We start from the raw sequence: 21,089 nt of genomic DNA, 5'->3' as shown, positions 1-21,089 counted from the left end.
TGACCATTCAAACAAACTAGTAGTAAAGAAAAATACCATAACCAGATGCTCAGATGTATGGCTAATGCACTTGATGTCTCTTCTGCCATCCAATCAGACTTGAAACGCTCGGTAGGGCTTGCCATGATGGATAGCTAACTCCCAGACTAAGAAGCTAGTGAGAACCTGTGCGTGTCTAACTCCTTGTGGCATGACAAAAAGCAGCATTGATAACATCCAAGTCAGTCTTGTGTTGTATCATAATTTATCAGCTCTCATAGCAGGTTTTACTTTTTTTTTTAAAGATTTTATTTATTCATGAGAGACACAGAGAAAGAGGCAGAGACATAGGCAGAGGGAGAAGCAGGCTCCCTGCAGGGACTCGATACAGACTCAATACGGGACTTGATCCCAGGACCCCGGGATCACAACCTGAGCCTAAGGCAGACACTCAACCACTGAGACACCCAGGTGCCCCATAGCAGGTTTTACCAGTTAGCCAACGTGTGTCCATGAGCGAGTAGCACTAAACTTGAGATGGCCTTGCTTATTACTAGGAGCATTTGGCGTAAATGGAACCATTAAAGAATTACTTTTGGTAGGGCTTTGGGCAGCTTGGGTTCAAGGTGATTTGGTTGGGTCAAGTGACTAAAAAACTAATATTTCTTAACCTTCTTAGCAAACTCTTTTTCTTTCTCACAAGTAACAGCCATTCCACTAGTTTACCTTTGAAATATCCCCTCTATTATTCTATCCCCAGGACATTTTGATCACTTGTCCCTGTTTTCTTGAATCCTGGATCAGAGTTGACAAAATGTTTGAGACACTCAGGGGGAGGAAACTTTCAGAAAGGAACTGCTATATTCTTACTGCACTGCATGAGGATAGGGATGGGGAGTCCCCAAGAATTAGATTAATGAAGAGAGTACAGGAGAGCACCTAGATTTAATATTAAAATGTAGTTTGGGGGGCAACTGGATGGCTCAGTCAGTTGAGCATCCGGTCTTGATTTCGGCACAGGTCACGGTCTCCGGGTCCTGGGATCAAGCCCCGCATCCCACCCATCTGGCTTCCCACCCAACGGGAAGTCTGCTTGTCTCGTTCTCCCTCTGCTCCTCCCTTGCTCTCTCTCTCTCTCTCTCTCTCTCTCAAATAAATAAATCTTTGGGGAGGAAATGTAGTTTTTAATTGTTTTTAGATAGGAAGATGAACAATTGTGAGTGTGCATGCATCTGCAAACAGATGCTTAAATATAGATTGTTGCTGAGAAATCAGAATAATACAGCTGTAGCTTTAAAAGCACACAGCTAGTTACTAGTGATTCCCTTGTAGGTCATTGACAAGTGCCAAGGCATGTGGCAAGAAGATCAGAATGGAAATCAAGTGATGTGGATTCTAATTTGAGCTGTGCTCTGTTAACCTTGAGCATGCCCTCTATCCCTTTTAGGCCTTCATTTCTTATGTATCTTGTTTAAAGATTTTATTTATTTGAGAGCAAGAGTGAGAGAGATCACATAGAGAGGAAGAAGCAGACTCCCTGCTGAGCAGAGAGCCTGATGTGGGGCTCGATCCCAGGACCCAGAGATCATGACCTGAGCCAAAAACAGATGCTCAACTGACTGAGCACCCTGACTTCATTTCTTATCTAGTGAAGGCTTGGGAGTCAGTGATTTCTGAGATTTCTTCAGATCCTGGAAATCTATATCTATGACTCAGCCTGAGCTATACAGGATTATCAGAGGATGGAAGGTGTGTTGGCGCCTTGCCCTTACTATCAACAAACTTAATCTGGTAAAGAGAAACAAAGGACCAGTTCTGAACAAATTCCAAAGATGAGAGCTTCCTCCTCACCTAAAATGTCCCTAATTTGTAAGTGTGCTTCCAGCTGACAGAGTGATCAGTACCTCTACATAAGTGCCTAATCAGTTCCTGATCGCTTGAATAGGCAGTGGCAAGCAATGTCCTTCCTATTTCTATGTCTTCTTTTCTCTGCCTGGTTGTTTAGCACAAGGAATTTCCACTTTGGCGGAAAAAGAATTGAATGGCAGATCTTCATAGCTGAAGTAATAACGATAAAATTAACGTGAAAATAATAGATAAAAATTAACTGCAAAAAAAAAATAAAAAATAAACTGCAAGTAAGCCAGGTTCCAAAGCAGTCCTATTTTATATTCTGGTCTGTGGTCCTTGGGAAAATTTAAATGAAATTTAATAGATCCTTTCAATATTGCCCAAAAGCAAAGAGTTGCCATAATCTTGTCAGTAAACAGGCTGATAAAGAAACGGGTAGGCAAGAAATAGAGGATAAGTTAGGCCATGATTTTATGAGATTGACGACAGGAGTAAGTGAAATTGAACAGTAGCTAGAAGCAGCAGCAAAGGGACACAGGTTGGGTGAGGAGACCTAGAAGGGAGAGCCTGTGCTGTTTGAAGGTAAAGGAGATCACAAGCTAGAGCTAGAAGTGAGACCCGGAGCTTAGCATCTACCTGCATCAATTACTCACTGATCAGCACAGACCAAGGAGCTAATAGCTTTGATGTGTTTGCTTATTCAGACAATGAAAACAATAATATTATTCCTTACTTCAAATAGTTATGGGGATTAAGGGAGTTAATGTGTGTCAAGTACGGAACTCAGTGCGTGACTGTGCATGAGTAAGAATTCAGTAAAGGTTTGTTGGTATTAACTGGCGTTAGTGACAATAGTAACTTGTTATTGTTGAGAAGGAAAGAATAAGAAAGCTAGCAAGAAAGACCCAAAAGGAAGTTCCCGGGGAAGACTAGGATGGATAAGATTCTGAGGATTGGGACCCTGGGAGGGAGGAGAAGATGTTTAAAGCAGAGAGAGGGACACCTTCCTCTGGATCTGGAAAAAAAGGATATAAAAGCATGGATTTCAAGCCGAGCTTCACAGTTTTCTCACAGAGAGTTCCCTGCAGACCGTGGTGGAAAACTAAATAAATGTGTGCTCTCAGGCTTGGGGTCCTTACCATACAGTGTCTGTGCACAAACAGAAATGTCATTGAAGTCTCACATTGTGTCTTTAAAATACAGGGCAACTGTGCATTCTGATGTGTATGCTTTATTTGTTTTAATACAATGAAGTTACTTACCAGTTAGGTTGCTTGGAATCCTTTGTGCAAAACTTCTCATAATGCAGATGTGCCACGGGTTTGTCTTGCAGCCTCCATCAGGCTCCCCTACTGGAGCAGCTCGTGTTCAGACAATGATAGATGTAAACTGGCAGCAATGCTTTAAATCAAAAGTCAGAGCTCTCTGCCACATTCCCATAGAATTGCCAACTTCTGAAGAAAGAAAAACATTTCATAGGGGCGCCTGGGTGGCTCAGTGGTTGAGCATCTGCCTTGGGCTCAGGTCATGATCCCAGGGTCCTGGGATCGAGTCCCACATCAGGCTCCCTACAGGGAACCTGCTTCTCCCTCTGCCTATGCCTCTGCCTCTCTCTGTGGCTCTCATGAATAAATAAATAAAACCTTTAAAAAAAAAGAAAAGAAAAGAAAAACATTTCATAGCTGAGGAATTGCCCACTGCTATTTTCAGTAACGTCAGAGAAGGAGGATCATCTCATTGATGGATGCCCTGGGGATAGGCTGTTTCCCCACAAGTCCCCACCCCTGTCACACTATGCTTCTCCTTCACTCTGTTCTCCCCAAGAATGACTCCCATCACCCCTTTCACTTAGGAGATGAAGACTCTTTCCAGGAGCTTTGTCCTCTGCCTTCCATGTTTCTGTGCCAGTCTCCTCACCTTGCCCTCCAGTCTCAGGGGAAGAGTCAGGGGTTTTCCTCCTTTCTAAGGTAAATCCTTCCTCCTATGGCATACACAGTCTCCTTTCTGCTCTACTACTTTCTTCTCCCATAAAACATATGTGGACGAGACGTCTCTGTGTGAGAAATTGTTCACCTTCACTCAGTGGCCAAGCTCTCTGGCCAACTGTCCTTTCCTGCCAAACTTCTCACCCAGGGAGTCTTCATATCCCGTCTGCATTTCCTCTTTATCTGTTCACTGCCTTCTTACCTGGCCTCCGTCTCCTGGTCTCTCCGTCCCCCCGTGCTGCTGCCATTGCAGGTCCTAGTGATGTCACTAGGAATTCAGTGACCTTGCCCTCTTCCTCACCCTCCTTGGGCTCTGTAAGGTCTGATGTAATTAAATTCCTTTCCTACTGAAATACTCTGCTTCCTTTCTCACATGTACACTCTCCTGATTTACCTCCTTATTTTCCTGTGTTTTTTTTTTTAAGATTTTATTTATTTATTCATGAGAGATAGAGTCAGGGAGAGACATAGGCAGAGGAAGAATCAGGCTTGCTGCGGGGAACCCAATGTGGGATTCTATCCCTGGACCCTGGGATCATGACCTGAGCCAAAGGCAGATGCTCAACCACTGAGCCACCCAGGTGTCCCCTTATTTTCCTGCTTTATCTCAGTTTCTTTTACTTGCACTCCCTTAAATTACAGGCATTTTCCAAGACTCAGCCCTGGGGCTGCCCTTCTTTTGTGGCCTGTCCCCTGGAGAGCTTATCTTTTTTCCTGGCTTCAGCTCTCCCTAGCAGCAGCACCTGCCAGAGCCAGCAACTCCCCTCTAGTCTTTGTGTCCCTGTCAGTGGCACCCCCTTCTTTCTAACCTCTGACAAGGGAGACCTCAAGGCCAGGGGTCTTCATGTTGGGGTACACGTATTCTAGGGGTACACAGACACTTTCTCCAGGGAATACATGAGCATGGATAACAAATTTATTTCCTGATTTTCAGCTTCCAGGTGTACTCTTGTTTAAAGCGGATATGCTTGAGACTGTCTGCTCCAAAAGATCTCCTTTCCCAATTACCTTAAAATCATTCTTTAGGGACACCTGGGTGGCTCAGTGGTTGAGCATCTGCCTTTAGCTCAAGTCATGATTCTGGGGTCTTGGGATCAAGTCCCACATTGGGCTCCCTGCAGGGGGCCTGCTTCTCCCTCTACCTCTCTTTCTGTGTCTCTCATGAATAAATAAATAGAATCTTTTTGAAAAAATCAAAAATAAAATTAAGTCACCCTTTAGCCCTTAGACAAGGGGGAAAAGGCATAGTGGGTTGCCCCATGGTATAAAAATTTCACAGGATGCCACGAAAGTAATGCAAAGAGGAGCAGCCCCTTATTAAAAAAAATTAAGTATAATGAACATACAGTGTTCTATAAGCTGAGCACCCCTTGTTTTATCCAGGTGACAGACTCAAGGCAACTGTATCTATCTGTCTAAAAACTAGAATTCAGAAATAAGATGGTCATTCTGAGGGGACGTATTAGCATGTTCACTGAAACTTAAAGAGATGAGCTTAGACCTCTTTAGACAGAAAGGAAGTCTGATCAAGCCGATTAGCCTGCCATCAGCAGACATTTTCCATGTATACTTAAAGGACATCTTCAATGGACATTTAAAAAAACACATCATTTGCTCTCGTTGAAGCTTACAAATGATAGATGGCAACTTAAAACTATGACAGGGAATATAGAGTTGTTCATATTTTAGGGGCTATTCCAGTGAAAATCTTAAAGACCACCAAAGTGGCTCACTCATCTTCAATGTATCCTTTTGCATCATCCCCCACATCCAGTTTCAGTCAGTCCTATTGATCTTTTCCTGTTGTGTCACTTTCAGACTCTTACTGGGTTTTCCCAGCCTCCCTGTCCTGTTACTCTGTATTACCCCTCCGGTAATTAGCCCCCCTTGAAGTGACTCTTCCAGGCTCTCTCCTACATCTGTCTTTAAGTTACTGTCCTCTTCCTCCTCCTCCTCCTCTTCCTCTTCCTCTTCCTCCTCCTCTTCCTCATCCTCTTCCTCCTCCTCCTCGACCTCTTCCTTGTCCTTATCCTCATCCTCATCCTCCTCCCTCTCCTCCTCTTCCTCCTCTCCTCTTCCTCCTCCTCGTCCTCCTCCTCACCTCCTCCTCATCCTGCTCCTCCTCCTCCCCCTCCTCCTCATCCTCCTGCTAATCCTCCTCATCATCATCCTCTTCCTCCTCCTCTTCCTCCTCATCCTTATCCTCCTCATCCTCCTCCTCCTTGTCCTCGTCCCCCTCATCCTCTGCCTTCCCCTCCTGTTCCTCCTCCTCCTTGTCCTCCTCATCCTCCTCCTCCTTGTCCTCCCCCTCTTCCTCCTGTTCGTCCTCCCCCTCTTCCTCCTCCTGTTCCTTCTCCTCGTCCTCTTTCTCCTCCTCCTACTCCTCTTCCTTCTCCTCCTGTTCCTCCCTCTTCCTTCTCGTCCTCCTCCTCCTCCCCCTCCTCCAGACTGCTCTTTCCTTATCTTTCTTCATCCTCATTACTCTGGTCACTGTTGATCTCTCTCCTTTCTGACTTCTACAGCATTGGCTGTCCCTTGCGTTTAGCACTTACAGAACATTGGCATCTGATATTTCTTTTCTCGCTCTCTAAAAAGTTCCTGAAGAGTTTAAAAAAAAAAAAAAAAAAAAAACCTCTTGGGCAGCCTGGGTGGCTCAGTGGTTTAGCGCAGCCTTCAGCCCAGGGCGTGATCCTGGAGACCTGGGATCGAGTCCCATGTCAGGCTCCCTGCATGGAGCCTGCTTCTCTCTCTGCCTGTGTCTGTGCCTCTCTCTCTCTCTCTCTCTCTCTCTCTCTCTCTCTCTCTCATGAATAAATAAATAAAATCTTTAAAAAAAAAAAACACCTCTTTCAGTTCTGCCACATCCCCCTTTTGGCCAAATGCAAAACTGACCACATAATGGACGCTTAATAAGTATTTTATTGACTGCCTAGAGAAAGAGTGCTCACTCATTCATTCTTTCACTCTATCACCCATTCAACAAATATTTGAGACCTTTTTTACCAGGATTTGTACTAGGCACTGGGGTACAGCAGAGGAAAAACCAGACAAAATCTCTACTTCCAAAGGCGGATAAATAAATAAAATATCTAGTGCGTAAAAGACTAAGAAGTGCTAAGGGGGGGATCCCTGGGTGGCGCAGCGGTTTGGTGCCTGCCTTTGGCCCAGGGCACGATCCTGGAGACCCGGGATCGAATCCCACGTCGGGCTCCCGGTGCATGGAGCCTGCTTCTCCCTCTGCCTGTGTCTCTGCCTCTCTCTCTCTCTCTCTGTCTGTGACTATCATAAATAAATAAAAATTAAAAATAAAAAAATAAAAAAAAATAAAAAAATAAAAAAAAAAGAAGTGCTAAGGGGCAAATAGAAAAGTGAACCAGAAGAACAGGAAGAATGTGTTGGTGGTGGGTGTGGGCTGGGGGGGCGGGAAGCATGTGCAGTTTTAGATAGGAAGGTTAGGGAAGGCCTCACCGATAAGGGGACATTTGGTAAGGACCTCAGCGACTTGAGCTTATCTGTGCCAAGGACATTTCAGGCTCAGAACCTATGAACATGGAGGCTCTGGGGCCAGACCTGCCCGACAACCAGGAGAGAGAGCTTTGGCTGGGGCAGGGTGGTTGAGATGAGTCCAAGAAAGCTCAGGCTGGGAAGGGCAACCAGATCCTGTTCTGTTTGGATTTTGGCTTCTACTTAGCAAGATTGGAGACCTGAGGATTTTGAGCAGAGGAAGGAGCTGATCTGACTGTGTTATTATAGAATCCTCGTGGGTGCTGTGTATGATAGAAGCAAGAGGTCCATCAGGCTGCAAACGATAACAACACAGGCCAGAGATGGTGTTGGCTTGGCCCAGGGGAAGAGAAGGTCAGATTCTGGGTTTATTTTCAAGGTAAAACAGACAGGATTTGTTGACTGATCAGGTTGAGGTTGGAAAGGGGGCCGGTCAAGAATGGTGGCAGGGTTGCAGGGATTCAGTCATAGGGGAAAGAAGGTTAAGTTGCTGTCTGCTGAAATGGAGCCAGCTAGGGAACGAGCAGGTTTAGTGAGGACGGTACGGTACGTCAGCAGTGCCTGTTGACTTGGAGGTATCTGTTTAGGAATGCACCCCCCCCCCAGAAAAAATAAATAAAATAAAATAAAAATAAATAAATAAATAAAGGAATGCACCTCCCCAAAGTATTGAGTGTGCATACCCCAGTATGGGGTCCAGGGGAGAGGTCCAGGCTGAAGATGAAAATTTGAGAGACGTCAGCAAATAGATGGTATTTATAGCCGTGCGACTAGACGAAATCGCTGGGCACTTCACTGTTAAGGCAGAGGTGGAGCGATCTCACATTTGCTGAGCGTCTGATGTGTACCAGGCTTACTAGACAAACCCACAACTGGATGCTCATTCTACCAATGAGAAAGAGGGACAGAGATGTCTGGGTGGCTCAGCAGTTAAGCTTCTGCCTTTAGCCCAGCGCATGATCCTAGAGTCCTGGGATCAAGTCCCGCATCAGGTTCCCTGCATGGAGCCTGCTTCCCCCTCTGCCTGTGTCTCTGCCTCTATCTCTTTCTCTCACGAATAAATAAATAAAATATCTTTTAAAAAAAAAAGAAAGAAAAGAAAAAAGAAAGAGAAAGAGGGACAGAAAGGTTAAGAGTCAGCCAGCCTGAGGTGACAGCTAGTAAGTAGCAGGACAAGAGTTCAAATTGAGATGTCTTCACTCCAAAGTCCATGTTCTTCTAACCATCCTGCACCATAATTCAGTAGTACACTGCATTTTGGGAGAAGTGCTCTTGGCAAGCCAAAACCAGTATCCTTCTAAAATAAATATGCTATCTTTTGAAATACAGATGGAAAGGAAACCCCATAGTCATTTGGTCATCACATGGAATGAAGATTAGATTCAGAAGTTCTGATATCCATTTGCCCTAGAATTTCTCAGAAAAGCCTGCCTTTCTCCCCCACTAACTTCTTTTATTTTCCTTTTTTTTTTAAGCAGAAAAAAAATGAGCTAAGGAGAGTGGTAAGGGTCTGAGAAGACAAAAGGAAGAAAGGCCATTAGCTGGAGGGTGAAAGGAATGTTTGGAGAACAAACATTGCCCTGTTTTCCTCCCTCTCACTCTGTGCAAATGTGTATTCGCATAAGTCTGTGCCACCTGCAATATTTTAGGCACTGTGTGAACTGCTTTATATGTGTCGTCATCTTTAGCTCTTAGAACAACTCATTGAGGCAGGTGCTAGCCCATTTCACAGATGAGGAAATTTAACCTTGACCAGATGTTCAAGGTCAAATGGCTATTAAGTGTTACCGTTGATCAATCAATCAAAAAATCAAGTATACAGGATAGTGTGCGAGAGAAGATCCAAAGACATAGGAGGCCTATGGGAAAAGAAATGGAACAAGGGCACCTGGGTGGCTCAGTAAGTTGGGCATCTGGCTTTCAGCTTGGGTCATGGTCCCAGGGTCCTGGGGTCAAGCCCCACGTTAGGCTCCCTGCTGGATGGGAGCCTGCTTCTCTCTCTCCCTCTGCTGCTCCCCCTGCTTGTGCTGTACTCTTTCTCTCTCTAATAGATGGATAAAATCTTTTTTAAAAAAGAAAAGAAAGAAAGAAAAGAAAAGAAAAAAGAGATTGAACATATAAAAATTTTAATATAGGGGTGCCTGGGTGGCTCAATGGTTGAGCATCTGCCTTTAGCTCAGGGCATGATCCTGGGGTACCAGAATCAAGTCTCACATCAGGCTCCCCAGTGGGGAGTCTGCTTCTCCCTCTGCCTATGTCTCTGCCTCTCCGTTTCTGTGTCTCTCATGAACAAATAAAATCTTTTTTAAAAATTGTAATATAAAACAAAAATATAAGGAGTGGCATATTCTAGTATACAGTGATTTACCAAATGAGTTGTAGTCCTAAGTGCCATGTATTTAAGGCATGAATCCGTAATACACAGGGCCATGAGTTCAGTGTGGCCTGAGATGGCCTTAGAGAAGGAAACATTTAAGCTGGGTTTCCAAGAATGGGTAGGAAGAATTTCACTTGGTAGAGGAGCAGTCAGAAAGGGTGTTCCACACAAAGGGTTGGCATGAGCTAAGGTCTAGAGACAAAAGACATAAGATATGTTTGGGCAAAAACTAGCAGATCAGTTTTAGCTGTAGCCAAGAAATGGAAGCTTTACCTAGAAATGTAGTTTAGAAGATGGACCTTGAGTCTTAGACTTAGGGACTGGTCCTATGGTGAGTAGTCATTTGGGGGTCACTGTTTTCTGAGCAGGACTTGAAGGAAAAGTATTCTGGTGGAGGGTGGCTGGGAGCCTGAGGCTGCACGAGAGATCAGGTAGGAGTCATGGCAGGAGATCAAGGGCAACTGCTTGAAGGTCTTAGCTGCAAATGTAGCACAGAATGCAAAGGATGGGGGGTGGGGGTGACAGTGGCGAGAACTGTTGGAAAGGAGGGATGTCCAGGGAACCAAGGATAGGGAGGAGACAAAGACACCTTTAGGCTTTTGAATGTGATTGAGTGATTTGGAGAATGGAAGCCCCATAAATTTATTTAAAAGAAGAAGAAGAAAGAAGCCGCCAAGAGAAGGGGGAAAGTCATGTTTTTGTAAATACAGAGTTTGAAATGGTATGCAATACCAAATGAAGAATGTCCTGCCAGGAAGTAAGAAATGCAGAACCGAAACTTGAGAAGTTAGGATTAAAGATGAAGATGTGTTTGTCTTTGGCATGAAGATTCTATTAAGGTGCAGGAGAGGAGATGTGGTTTCCAGGGAGGCGGTGTAGCAAGCACAGTAGAGGGTCAAGGCCAAATCCTGGAGATCAGCCGCACTTAGGACCCAGAGAAAAGCCCTCCGTGAATGAGAAAAAGAAAAGTCCGTGCGATCTATTCAGATTCTAGCCGATCAGATTCTAGCCGGCCACCCCTTGCCAGTCAAAGCAAGCCCAGAAAGTGAGAGTAAATGTTTAGGAACTTTTGTAGCCTGTGATTTGGTATTTTGCAAAAGTATTGGTTCCAAACAAATGGGAAATTTAAAAAACTGTTCTACACCACCAATGGAGAGCAGTGCAGGGCTCGAGAGTAAGAGGACTGAAAGACCTGCTCTTAGGTTTATGCCTAAGAGAACAAACTGTATGTTCCCAGGACGCCTGGGTGGCTCAGCAGTTGAGCATCTGCCTTTGGCTCAGGGTGTGATTCTGGGCCCAGCACCGAGTCCCACATCAGGCTCCCTGCATGGAGCCTGCTTCTCCCTCTGCCTGTGTCTCTGCCTCTCTGTGTGTGTCTCTCATGAATAAATAAATAAAATCTTTAAAAATAAATAAATAAAACTATATGTTCCCACGTAAACTTGGACATGAATGCTCCATAGCAGCATTACTCTGTAATACCCAAGAAGTGGAAACAACCTGAATCTCCATCAGCAGCTGAATGGAAGCATAGCCTAACAAAGACGAGTTGAATAACTGTTATACACTTGAAACTGATAGAACATTGCTTATGTGTCAACTATACTAAAAAAAAAAAAAAAAGAATTTTTTCTAATAAAGTATTGGTAGGTGCTTCAACATAAATGAACCTTGGAAACATTATGCTAGGGGCTCCTGGGTGGCTTTGTGGGTTAGGCATCTGCCTTCAGCTCAGGTCATGATCTCAGGGTCCTGGGATTGAGCCCCACATCCGGCTTCCTGCTCTGTGGGGAGCCTGCTCCTCCCTGTCTTCCCTGCTCATGTTCTCTTTCTCTATCTCTGTTGCTATCTCTGTATCCCTCAAATAAATAAATAAATCTTTTAGAAAAAAGAAAAAAATTATGCTAAGTGAAGAAGACTAGACACAAAAGTCCACGTATGACAGGACTCCACTTATATGCAATCCCCAGAATAGGCAGTCTGGATAGACATAAAGTAACCCCAGGGGCTTCCAGGGTCTGGGGACAGGAGCAAATGGAGAGTAGTGACTGGGAAACAGGTATGTGGTTTCTTTTGGGGAGCTGGAAACGTTCTGAAATTAAGTAGTGGGATGTTTCACAATCTTGTGAATATACCAAACACCACTGAATTCTACACTTTGAAATGGTGAATTTGATGGTATGGGAATTATACCTCAATAGAAAAAAAAAAAAAAACACAGGAGAGCAGGTGAGTAAAGCAGAGAGGAAGAAAAGGCCTCGGTTTGAGCATTAAAGGAAGGAAGATGAAGCCAAAACATGATTCCATATGTCAGCAATTCAGCAGTTCCCCAAGTGTAGTCCCAGAACCCCTAGGTTTGCTGCATCGACATTTGCTCTGATGGTACAAAAGCAATGGTTGTAACTGCTGGTGCCTGACCGTGAATCAAGGCAGGAGCACCACACCACACTAGCAGTATTCTTCAGTGCTGCACACTCTTAGTTCCCCCCAATCCCCCCAAAAAGGCCATGTTCACTTAAGACTGTCCTTGATGGGGGTGCCTGGGTGGCTCAGTCAGTTGAACGTCTGCCTTCAGCTCAGGTTATGATCCTGGGGTCCTGGGATAGAGGCCCACCTCAGGCTCCCTGCTCAATGGGGAGTCTGCTTCTCCCTCGCCCTCTCCCCTCCCTCCTGTTATGCTCGCTTGCGCGCGCTCTCTCTCTCTCTCTCTCTCAAATAAACAAAAAAAAAATCTTTAAAAAAAAAAAGTCCTTGGGGGACACCTGGGTGGCTCAGCGGTTGGGCATCTGCCTTTGGCCCAGAGTGTGATCCTGGAGTCCCCAGGATCGAGACCCACATCAGGCTCCTTGCGGGGTGCCTGCTTCTCCCTCTGCCTATGTTTCTGCCTCTCTCTCTGTGTCTCTCGTGAATAAATAAAATCTTTAAAAAAAAAAAAGTCCTTGATGAAGCATTACTTTATTAAATCTCAGCCCTTGAATACAGTCTTTTTCACATTCTGTTTGAAGAAATGAGAAGTCTGCACAAAGCACTTCTACATACTGAAGGGCAGTGGCTGTCTGGAGGCAAAGCTCTTGTGCTGTGCTTGAGCTGCGTGTTGAACGAATAGCTTCTTTTTTCATTGAACACCATTTTTTACTTGAAATAATGACTGACAGGCCAACCGTGGCTGTTTAGACTTAGGCATTTGGCAGATCGTTTCTCGAAAATGTACAAAGTGAGTCTCTCACTTCAAGCAAAACAACTGACAGTATTTGTAGTCAGTACTAAAATTCAGGCTTTCAAGTGAAAATTTGAATTTGGGAAAACTTGTATCTGTTACCAAGAGATTGACAACTTCTTGGTATATAAAGACTTTGCTGCTAAAAATTGGTGGTGATATTAAGATATAGGATGGGAGGTTGGGGCATGCACCTGGGTGGCTCAGTAGGTTAAGCATCTACCTCTGGCTTAGGTCATGATCTCAGGGTCCTGGGATTGAACCCCAAGTCAGGCTCCCTGTTCAGCGGGAAGTCTGCTTCTTCCTCTCACTCTGTCTCTCTGTCTCTCTCTCTCAAATACATACATACATACATAATAAATAAATCTTTTTTAAAAAAAGAAATAGGATTTTTTTTTTTTTGGTATCATATTCTAACAGCATAGGTCAGTATCTGGAAGATCTGCCTAACTCAGTGAACTAATATTTTCCAAATGACCAATGCATGGTGTTAGAAAAATCATGCCTGGGTGAAAGATCCATTTGAAGCACACAAGAGGCCCATAGATTTTAATGTAACAGCAGAAAGTTCACTAATATGGTTGGCAGGTCCTGCGTTGCAACTAACCTTTAAGAAACTACTTACTTGTCCAGTTTCAGTATAGTATCAAAGAATAATATTCAAAACGATCTGAAAAGACTATTAAGGTTCTCTTTCCAACTGTATATCTGTGTGAAGCCAGATTTTCTTCATATGTTTTAATCAAAACAACATATTAACAGACTAAATGCAGAAGCAGATTTGAGAACCCAGCTATCTATTTAGCCAAAGGCCAGAAATTTGTAAAAATGTAAAAACAGTGCCATTCTTCTCATTAAATGGTTTGCGTTATTTGTTTGTTTTGGAAAATATAGTTGTTCTTATTAAAAGTATGTTATTTACATATGATGTCATCAGTTTACTGTTTTTAAATGAATTAGTAATTAAATTAAGTTTTTCTTAGTTTTGTTTTCTAACACAGTAGATATTGACAGTATCTACACTAACATGTTGCTTGAGGTCCTCAGTAATTTTTAAGTCTAAAGTGGTCCTGAGACCAAAATGTTTGAACTCCACTGGTGTGCTATGTGGATTTTATGTCAGCACTTTGCATGGTGTTTGAGGTAGATTGTTTTTTTTGACAAACCGGTATCAGTATCAGACTAAGCCAACACATACCAGTTCTGTCTAATTCTATCTTCTCCCGCACACTTGCCAAAAATGCTCTGTTTTCTTTTCACCAGGGTCATATGAACCACTGACTGATCAAATGGGGTCATATCCTATCTAGAAATAGCTATAAAGGTTGAAAGGTCAAAGAAATTTATCAGACTGTAAATGTAAACACCTCATTTCTATTTCTTCAGATGAAACCTCAGAACGTGTAGGATTAATAAGTAATTTCACAACTATTATACAGAGAATAAGGAGTTCCATGAGTGATCTAGGTTGTGACAGATCCTAGTTTCTGACTCAGATGGCACTTAGACCGTGGTAAACATCCAGGGACTGACTGGAGAATACAGCTGGATACTCCATGACTTCCTAAACCTCTGAGGAGGACCCAATTCTGTAAGCTTTAAGGTTCACATCATTTTGAATGCCCTAGTTTTTGCTGTTGGAATGTTCCCATTCTAGTCGGGGTTCTCAGGTTTAGCATGTGTATTAGATCATCATCCTGCATCTGCTAATAAGTTTCTGAAGGCCCTCTCCCCTTAAAAAAATAATCAGAAGAAACAGTTACAGTATAGCCAAACAAATGCTTACATGCTTCATAAACAGGATACCTGGTATTAGTGAGCGCCGAATAAACATTTGTCAAAGGAACAAATAAGCCAGCAATCCACCGGATATCTAGAAAATTAACTAGTTGCATGAAGCTATACATTTGTTTATAAAACAAACCTCTGCTTGTTTGGTGCTATTAAAGGAAAGACCATCACCCCCAGTTGACAAGCTCAGAATTTTATTCTCGGGACCTAGTACAGACTGCTGCCTTCCCTTAGGATTTTTATAGTAAAGCAATGCTTCTTAACCCAGGCCACACGTCATCATCCCTCAGACCTGTCAAATCAGACTCACAGGTGGGTGAGTGAGTGAGGAGGTGCTTTGTTGGCTTTTAAAGATTCTTCAGGTGACTACAGCCATTATATTAATCATTGGCTCCCATGAAAAAGCGTTAAGACCCAGAAACAGCTTGTAGGACAACACCCTCCCCAAAGCAGCACATCCCTGAAGAGCAGCCAGGCCCCAAAGCCTGCTGAGCTGAGCAGCAGCCAAGAGTAAGGTTTGATGTTTACACACTCAAAAATCAGCTCTGGGTTGTCCCAGCAACTCGCCCAGCACGATTCCTTCTTCCTCTCTGCGGCTTCATTCCCAGCTTTGCTATTCTGTGTGATAATCCTCTGTTTGGGTCACCTGGCCTGCCGCGTTTTTATTTTTCTGCCGGTCACTCCATCTTGTGTGTTTGTTTACCTGTGTGCACCAATACTTCACTTACCTGTATGGAACTCAGTGGTCCCCACCACACACACACGCACACACACACCCCAACATATACCTGAAAACAGGTGAAAGAGGGTTTGAGTGGCCAGGACAGATGTCACCAGGCCTATGCACTGAGTCTATAAGGAAAGCACCTAAGACTCTTGCTCTTAGATCTTTTTTTTTATATATATACCTTTAAGGGGATCCCTGGGTGGCGCAGCGGTTTGGCGCCTGCCTTTGACCCAGGGCGCGATCCTGGAGACCCGGGATCGAATCCCACGTCAGGTTCCCGGTGCATGGAGCCTGCTTCTCCCTCTGCCTGTGTCTCTGCCTCTCTCTCTCTCTCTCTCTCTCTCTCTCTCTCTCTCTCTCTCTCTATCATAAAGAAATAAAAATTAAATAAAAATAAAACATGGTTATGGTTTCTAAGGCCTGCGATAAATTAGAAATAGGGAAAGGAAGTGTTCTTGGCAGGCACTCTGAAAAAGCTCAAGAAATGACTCCTGATCTCTGAATAATAAGGAAAGGGGCATAAAAGCTCTAAGGAATGGATACGAGAACTCAGAATGCAGGGCTGTGGACGTCCTATGAGGGTCAGTGCAAACAGTTAACACACCTTGATAGGTCATGACTGTACTCTAATTATGGCCCACATCACCAAGAAAATGTTAAATTATGTTTGACTGGAGGCAGAGTAATGTGTTGTGTTTTTTATTTGGGGGTTTTTTGTTTTGTCTTTTTTTTTTTTAAAGATTTTATTTATTTATTTTTTTAAGATTTTATTTATTCATTCATAGAGACACAGAGAGAGAGGCAGAGACACAGGCAGAGGGAGAAGCAGGCTCCACGCAGGGAGCCCGATGTGGGACTCGATCCAGGGTCTCCAGGATCACGCCCTGGGCTGCAGGCGGCGCCAAACCGCTGCACCACCGGGGCTGCCCTTGTTTTGTCTTTTAATTTTAAGCATTCTAAATGGCTTTAGGGCTTCCATTTAGTTAAAGCTCTTTTTTTTTTTTTTTAAGATTTTATTTATTTATTCATGAGAGAGACAGAGAGGCAGAGACATAGGCAGAGGGAGATGCAGGCTCCATGCAGACTCCATTGCAGATTCAACCCTGGATCTGGGATCACTCTGGGATCACGCACTGAGTGGAAGGCAGACGCTCAACTGCTGAGCCACCCGGGCTCCCCATTTGGTTGACGTTCTTAGCACCTAAAGAGGTAAACTCTTGGCTACCTGAACTTATTTATCAGTACTCTAGATATTTAAAATCTACCCTATTTATTGCTTCTATTCATTTTACCCCCGTTCCTAAAGCATTAAAAAGCAGGGTGCAAAAAAAAAAAAAAAAAAGGCAGGGTTCCTGGGTGGCTCAGTCAGTTAAATTTCTGCCTACGGCTCAGGTCCTGGGATCTCAGGGTCCTGGGATCGAGCCTGGGGTTGTCGGGAGCTCCCTGCTCAGTGGGGAGCATGCTTCTCCTTCTTCTTCTGCCCTCCCCACTTTGTGCACCCCTTCATGTGAGCACACGCTCGCACTCTCTCTCTAATAAATAAGTAAAATCTTTAAAATAAAAAGCAAAAGATTGGGATCCCTGGGTGGCGCAGTGGTTTAGCGCCTGCCTTTGGCCCAGGGCGTGATCCTGGAGACCCGGGGATCGAATCCCACATCGGGCTCCCGGTGCATGGAGCCTGCTTCTCCCTCTGCCTATGTCTCTGCCTCTCTCTTTCTCTCTCTTTCTCTCTCTCTCTATGACTATCATAAATAAATAAAAATTTAAAAAAATAAAGATAGACATGTTATTTAAAAAAAAAGCAAAAGATTTAAGGCAATTAGACCCCATTCTATACTTTCTAGTATCTAGCTCTGATTCTTAGCAAAACTTGCTGCTAACCTGGTGCTCTGTCCCTGCCAAATTTCTGCCCATGTGATATGTAATGAAACTCAATCCTGTTTCTTCACTCATTCATCTGACTGTGAAAGGGTCATAAGTGTCTCCCTCTCCCTTGAGCTAGTAATCGTATATCACTTCATGTCAGCTAGCAAGAAAATAAACCCTGACATGCTACCTCCTCACTCATCCTATGCTCTACAAACAGAATACCGGGCATATGGTAGGCTTTAACAAATGTGTCAAATGAATGAGCCAGTGATGCACAGGATGTCTATAAAATTAACTATTTGCATGAAGCTGTAAGCTTGATAAAGAGCCTAGTCCTTGATGAGAACAGCAATCCAAGAACATCAGCAGATCCTGGCACCAAGATCAAATAGTTGATACACTGTTACATGGAAAAAAAAAAACAGGATAAGTTGTGTTTTGTAAGTACCCAGGATAAGTACCCCGCTATGTTGTTAAGTTAAAAGAGAAAAAGCATGGGAAAACAGAGTAGCAGGACATAGGCCAATATATAACATGGTTATCCATTTTCTTGTTCACTTGATAAATAATTAAGCACTTTCTCTGTGTATAACACTTTCCTGAGCACTGCAGAGTTAGCCAAGCTCACCACCATGCTGCCCATGAAAAACTAACTGCAATCTATAATTTGACGGCAAGAATTGCAGCAACTGTAAACCATGAGCAACTCAAGAATGCTAATTATGCAACGATAGGGTAGATGAAATGTCCTTCCAGAAAGACACAGGGATTCCAATTCATTGCACACACACTCCTGCCATAGAAGTGTTGCTGAGCACATTAGCCAGACTTCTTGATGGAACACTGAATTCCGACGTGTAGTAAAACCATGGAACATGCCAATTATAGTTGAGGAATACCCAATCTTTAGTGACCCCTTTAATTCAGCAAGCCGCCTTTCACCATGCATAATCAGTTTATGGCCTCACCAGAGATCCCTTATAGTTCAGGCATGGCCCTGGGATCATACTTGGAATCACAGCTTTAGATGACATTTTTCCAGGATACTCACAAGGACTCCTAACACAGTTGATGCCCAGACCTCAGTATGTGAGGAGTATGCAACTGTGTATGCAGTCAGGAATACAACTTGGCAGCCCGACATTAATTTATGTATGTCCTCTTAATAATCTTAAAATAAGCCGATCTTACTCTGCTAACATGACAGGTGATGAAATCATAATGGATCATTAAGATGTAAAATAGTGTCTTTGGGCAGAATTGGGCACTAAGTCCTTGAGTCATTTAGAAAAACGCAAGAGAATTGCACCCAAAAGCATAAGATACCTAGGAATAAACCTAACCAAAGAGGTAAAGGATCTATACCCTAAAAACTATAGAACACTTCTGAAAGAAATTGAGGAAGACACAAAGAGATGGAAAAATATTCCATGCTCATGGATTGGCAGAATTAATATTGTGAAAATGTCAATGTTACCCAGGGCAATCTACACGTTTAATGCAATCCCTATCAAAATACCATGGACTTTCTTCAGAGACTTAGAACAAATTATTTTAAGATTTGTGTGGAATCAGAAAAGACCCCGAATAGCCAGGGGAATTTTAAAAAAGAAAACCATATCTGGGGGCATCACAATGCCAGATTTCAGGTTGTACTACAAAGCTGTGGTCATCAAGACAGTGTGGTACTGGCACAAAGACAGACACATAGATCAATGAAACAGAATAGAGAACCCAGAAGTGGACCCTGAACTTTATGGTCAACTAATATTCGATAAAGGAGGAAAGACGATCCACTGGAAGAAAGACAGTCTCTTCAATAAATGGTGCTGGGAAAATTGGACATCCACATGCAGAAGAATGAAACTAGACCACTCTCTTGCACCATACACAAAGATAAACTCAAAATGGATGAAAGATCTAAATGTGAGACAAGATTCCATCAAAATCCTAGAGGAGAACACAGGCAACAAACACCCTTTTTGAACTTGGCCACAGTAACTTCTTGCAAGATACATCCACGAAAGCAAAAGAAACAAAAGCAAAAATGAACTATTGGGACTTCATCAAGATAAGAAGCTTTTGCACAGCAAAGGATACAGTCAACAAAACTCAAAGACAACCTACAGAATGGGAGAAGATATTTGCAAATAACATATCAGATAAAGGGCTAGTTTCCAAAATCTATAAAGAACTTATTAAACTCAATAGCAAAGAAACAAACAATCCAATCATGAAATGGGCAAAAGACATGAAGAGAAATCTCACAGAGGAAGACATAGACATGGCCAACATACACATGAGAAAATGCTCCGCATCACTTGCCATCAGGGAAATACAAATCAAAACCACAATGATATACCACCTCACACCAGTAAGAATGGGGAAAATTAACAAGGCAGGAAACAACAAATGTTGGAGAGGATGCAGAGAAAAGGGAACCCTCTTACACTGTTGGTGGGAATGTGAACTGGTGCAGCCACTCTGGAAAACTGTGTGGAGGTTCCTCAAAGAATTAAAAATAGACCTGCCCTACGACCCAGCAATTGCATTGTTAGGGATTTACCCCAAAGATTCAGATGCAATAAAACGCCGGGACACCTGCACCCCGATGTTTCTAGCAGCCATGTCCACAATAGCCAAACTGTGGAAGGAGCCTCGGTGCCCATCGAAAGATGAATGGATAAAGAAGATGTGGTTTATGTATACAATGGAATATTACTCAGCCATTAGAAACGACAAATACCCACCATTTGCTTCAACGTGGATGGAACTGGAGGGTATTATGCTGAGTGAAGTAAGTCAATCGGAGAAGGACAAACAGTGTATGTTCTCATTCATTTGGGGAATATGAATAATAGTGAAAGGGAATATAAGGGAAGGGAGAAGAAATGTGTGGGAAATATCAGAAAGGGAGACAGAACATAATGACTCCTAACTCTGGGAAATGAACTAGGGGTGGTGGAGGGGGAGGAGGGCAGGGGGTGGGGGTGAATGGGTGACGGACACTGAGGGGGACACTTGACGGGATGAGCACTGGGTGTTATTCTGTATGTTGGTAAATTGAACACCAATAAAAATTAATTTATTAAAAAAAAAAAGAAAAGAAAAACGCAAGAGAGGAATGCCTGTATGGCTCAGCGGTTGAGTGTCTGCTTTTGGCTCAGGGTGTAATCCCAGGTCCTGGGATCAAGTCCCACATCAGGCTCCCTATGAGGAGCCTGCTTCTCCCTCTGCCTGTGTCTCTGTGCCTCTCTCTATCTCTCATGAATAAATAAATCTTTAAAAAAAAATGCAAGAGAAAAAGCCAAGCAATATTTAGTAGGGCCATAAGGGAAACCTAGTCTTAGGACCCAGTTTTGTATTGCCTCCATATACAATTCATATCTTCAGTTTTAAATTGTATTTGCAAGAGACTTCTGATTCTTGGGAATGCTCTTATCTTCTCTGTCGCCATCCATATAATGTACGTATTTTCCACTCTGGGCTGCATTTCATGCCAGCTAAACTTCTAAGACAAAACCAGGAGGGCATCAGGCATGGGTAACACTCTACTGATTTCTCTCCCCTCTAGGTTACCCCTTGGCTTTGTTTTTTCGGCGTTACCTTTTCTTCAAGGACAGCTACCTCATCCATCTCTTCCACACCTTCACAGGCCTCTCAATCGCTTATTTTAACTTTGGTGAGTGAATTAGCAGTGGCACCACGATTGGAGGGAAACCCAGGAAAGAGCAGACTTGAACAGAATTTCCAGAGAGAATTTGCTGGATAGGGAAGTTAGGATGTTCT

At 43.4% G+C, this 21,089-nt stretch overlaps 1 protein-coding gene across 1 annotated transcript in view; it reads left to right on the top strand.

Moving 5' to 3' along the window:
* LPCAT3 (lysophosphatidylcholine acyltransferase 3) overlaps positions 1-21,089 on the top strand; it is a 42,136-nt gene that overhangs the window by 14,887 nt on the left and 6,160 nt on the right. The window contains exon 2 of the mRNA XM_055315361.1: positions 20,875-20,982. Within this exon, the coding sequence (XP_055171336.1) occupies positions 20,875-20,982 (108 nt within the window). The remainder of the gene's footprint in view (positions 1-20,874; positions 20,983-21,089) is intronic.

This window comes from Nyctereutes procyonoides, unplaced genomic scaffold, assembly GCF_905146905.1.
Source record: "Nyctereutes procyonoides isolate TBG_1078 unplaced genomic scaffold, NYPRO_anot_genome, whole genome shotgun sequence".
In the NCBI taxonomy this organism is placed as follows: Eukaryota; Metazoa; Chordata; class Mammalia; order Carnivora; family Canidae; genus Nyctereutes; species Nyctereutes procyonoides.
This window is presented reverse-complemented; position numbering and strand designations above follow the sequence as displayed.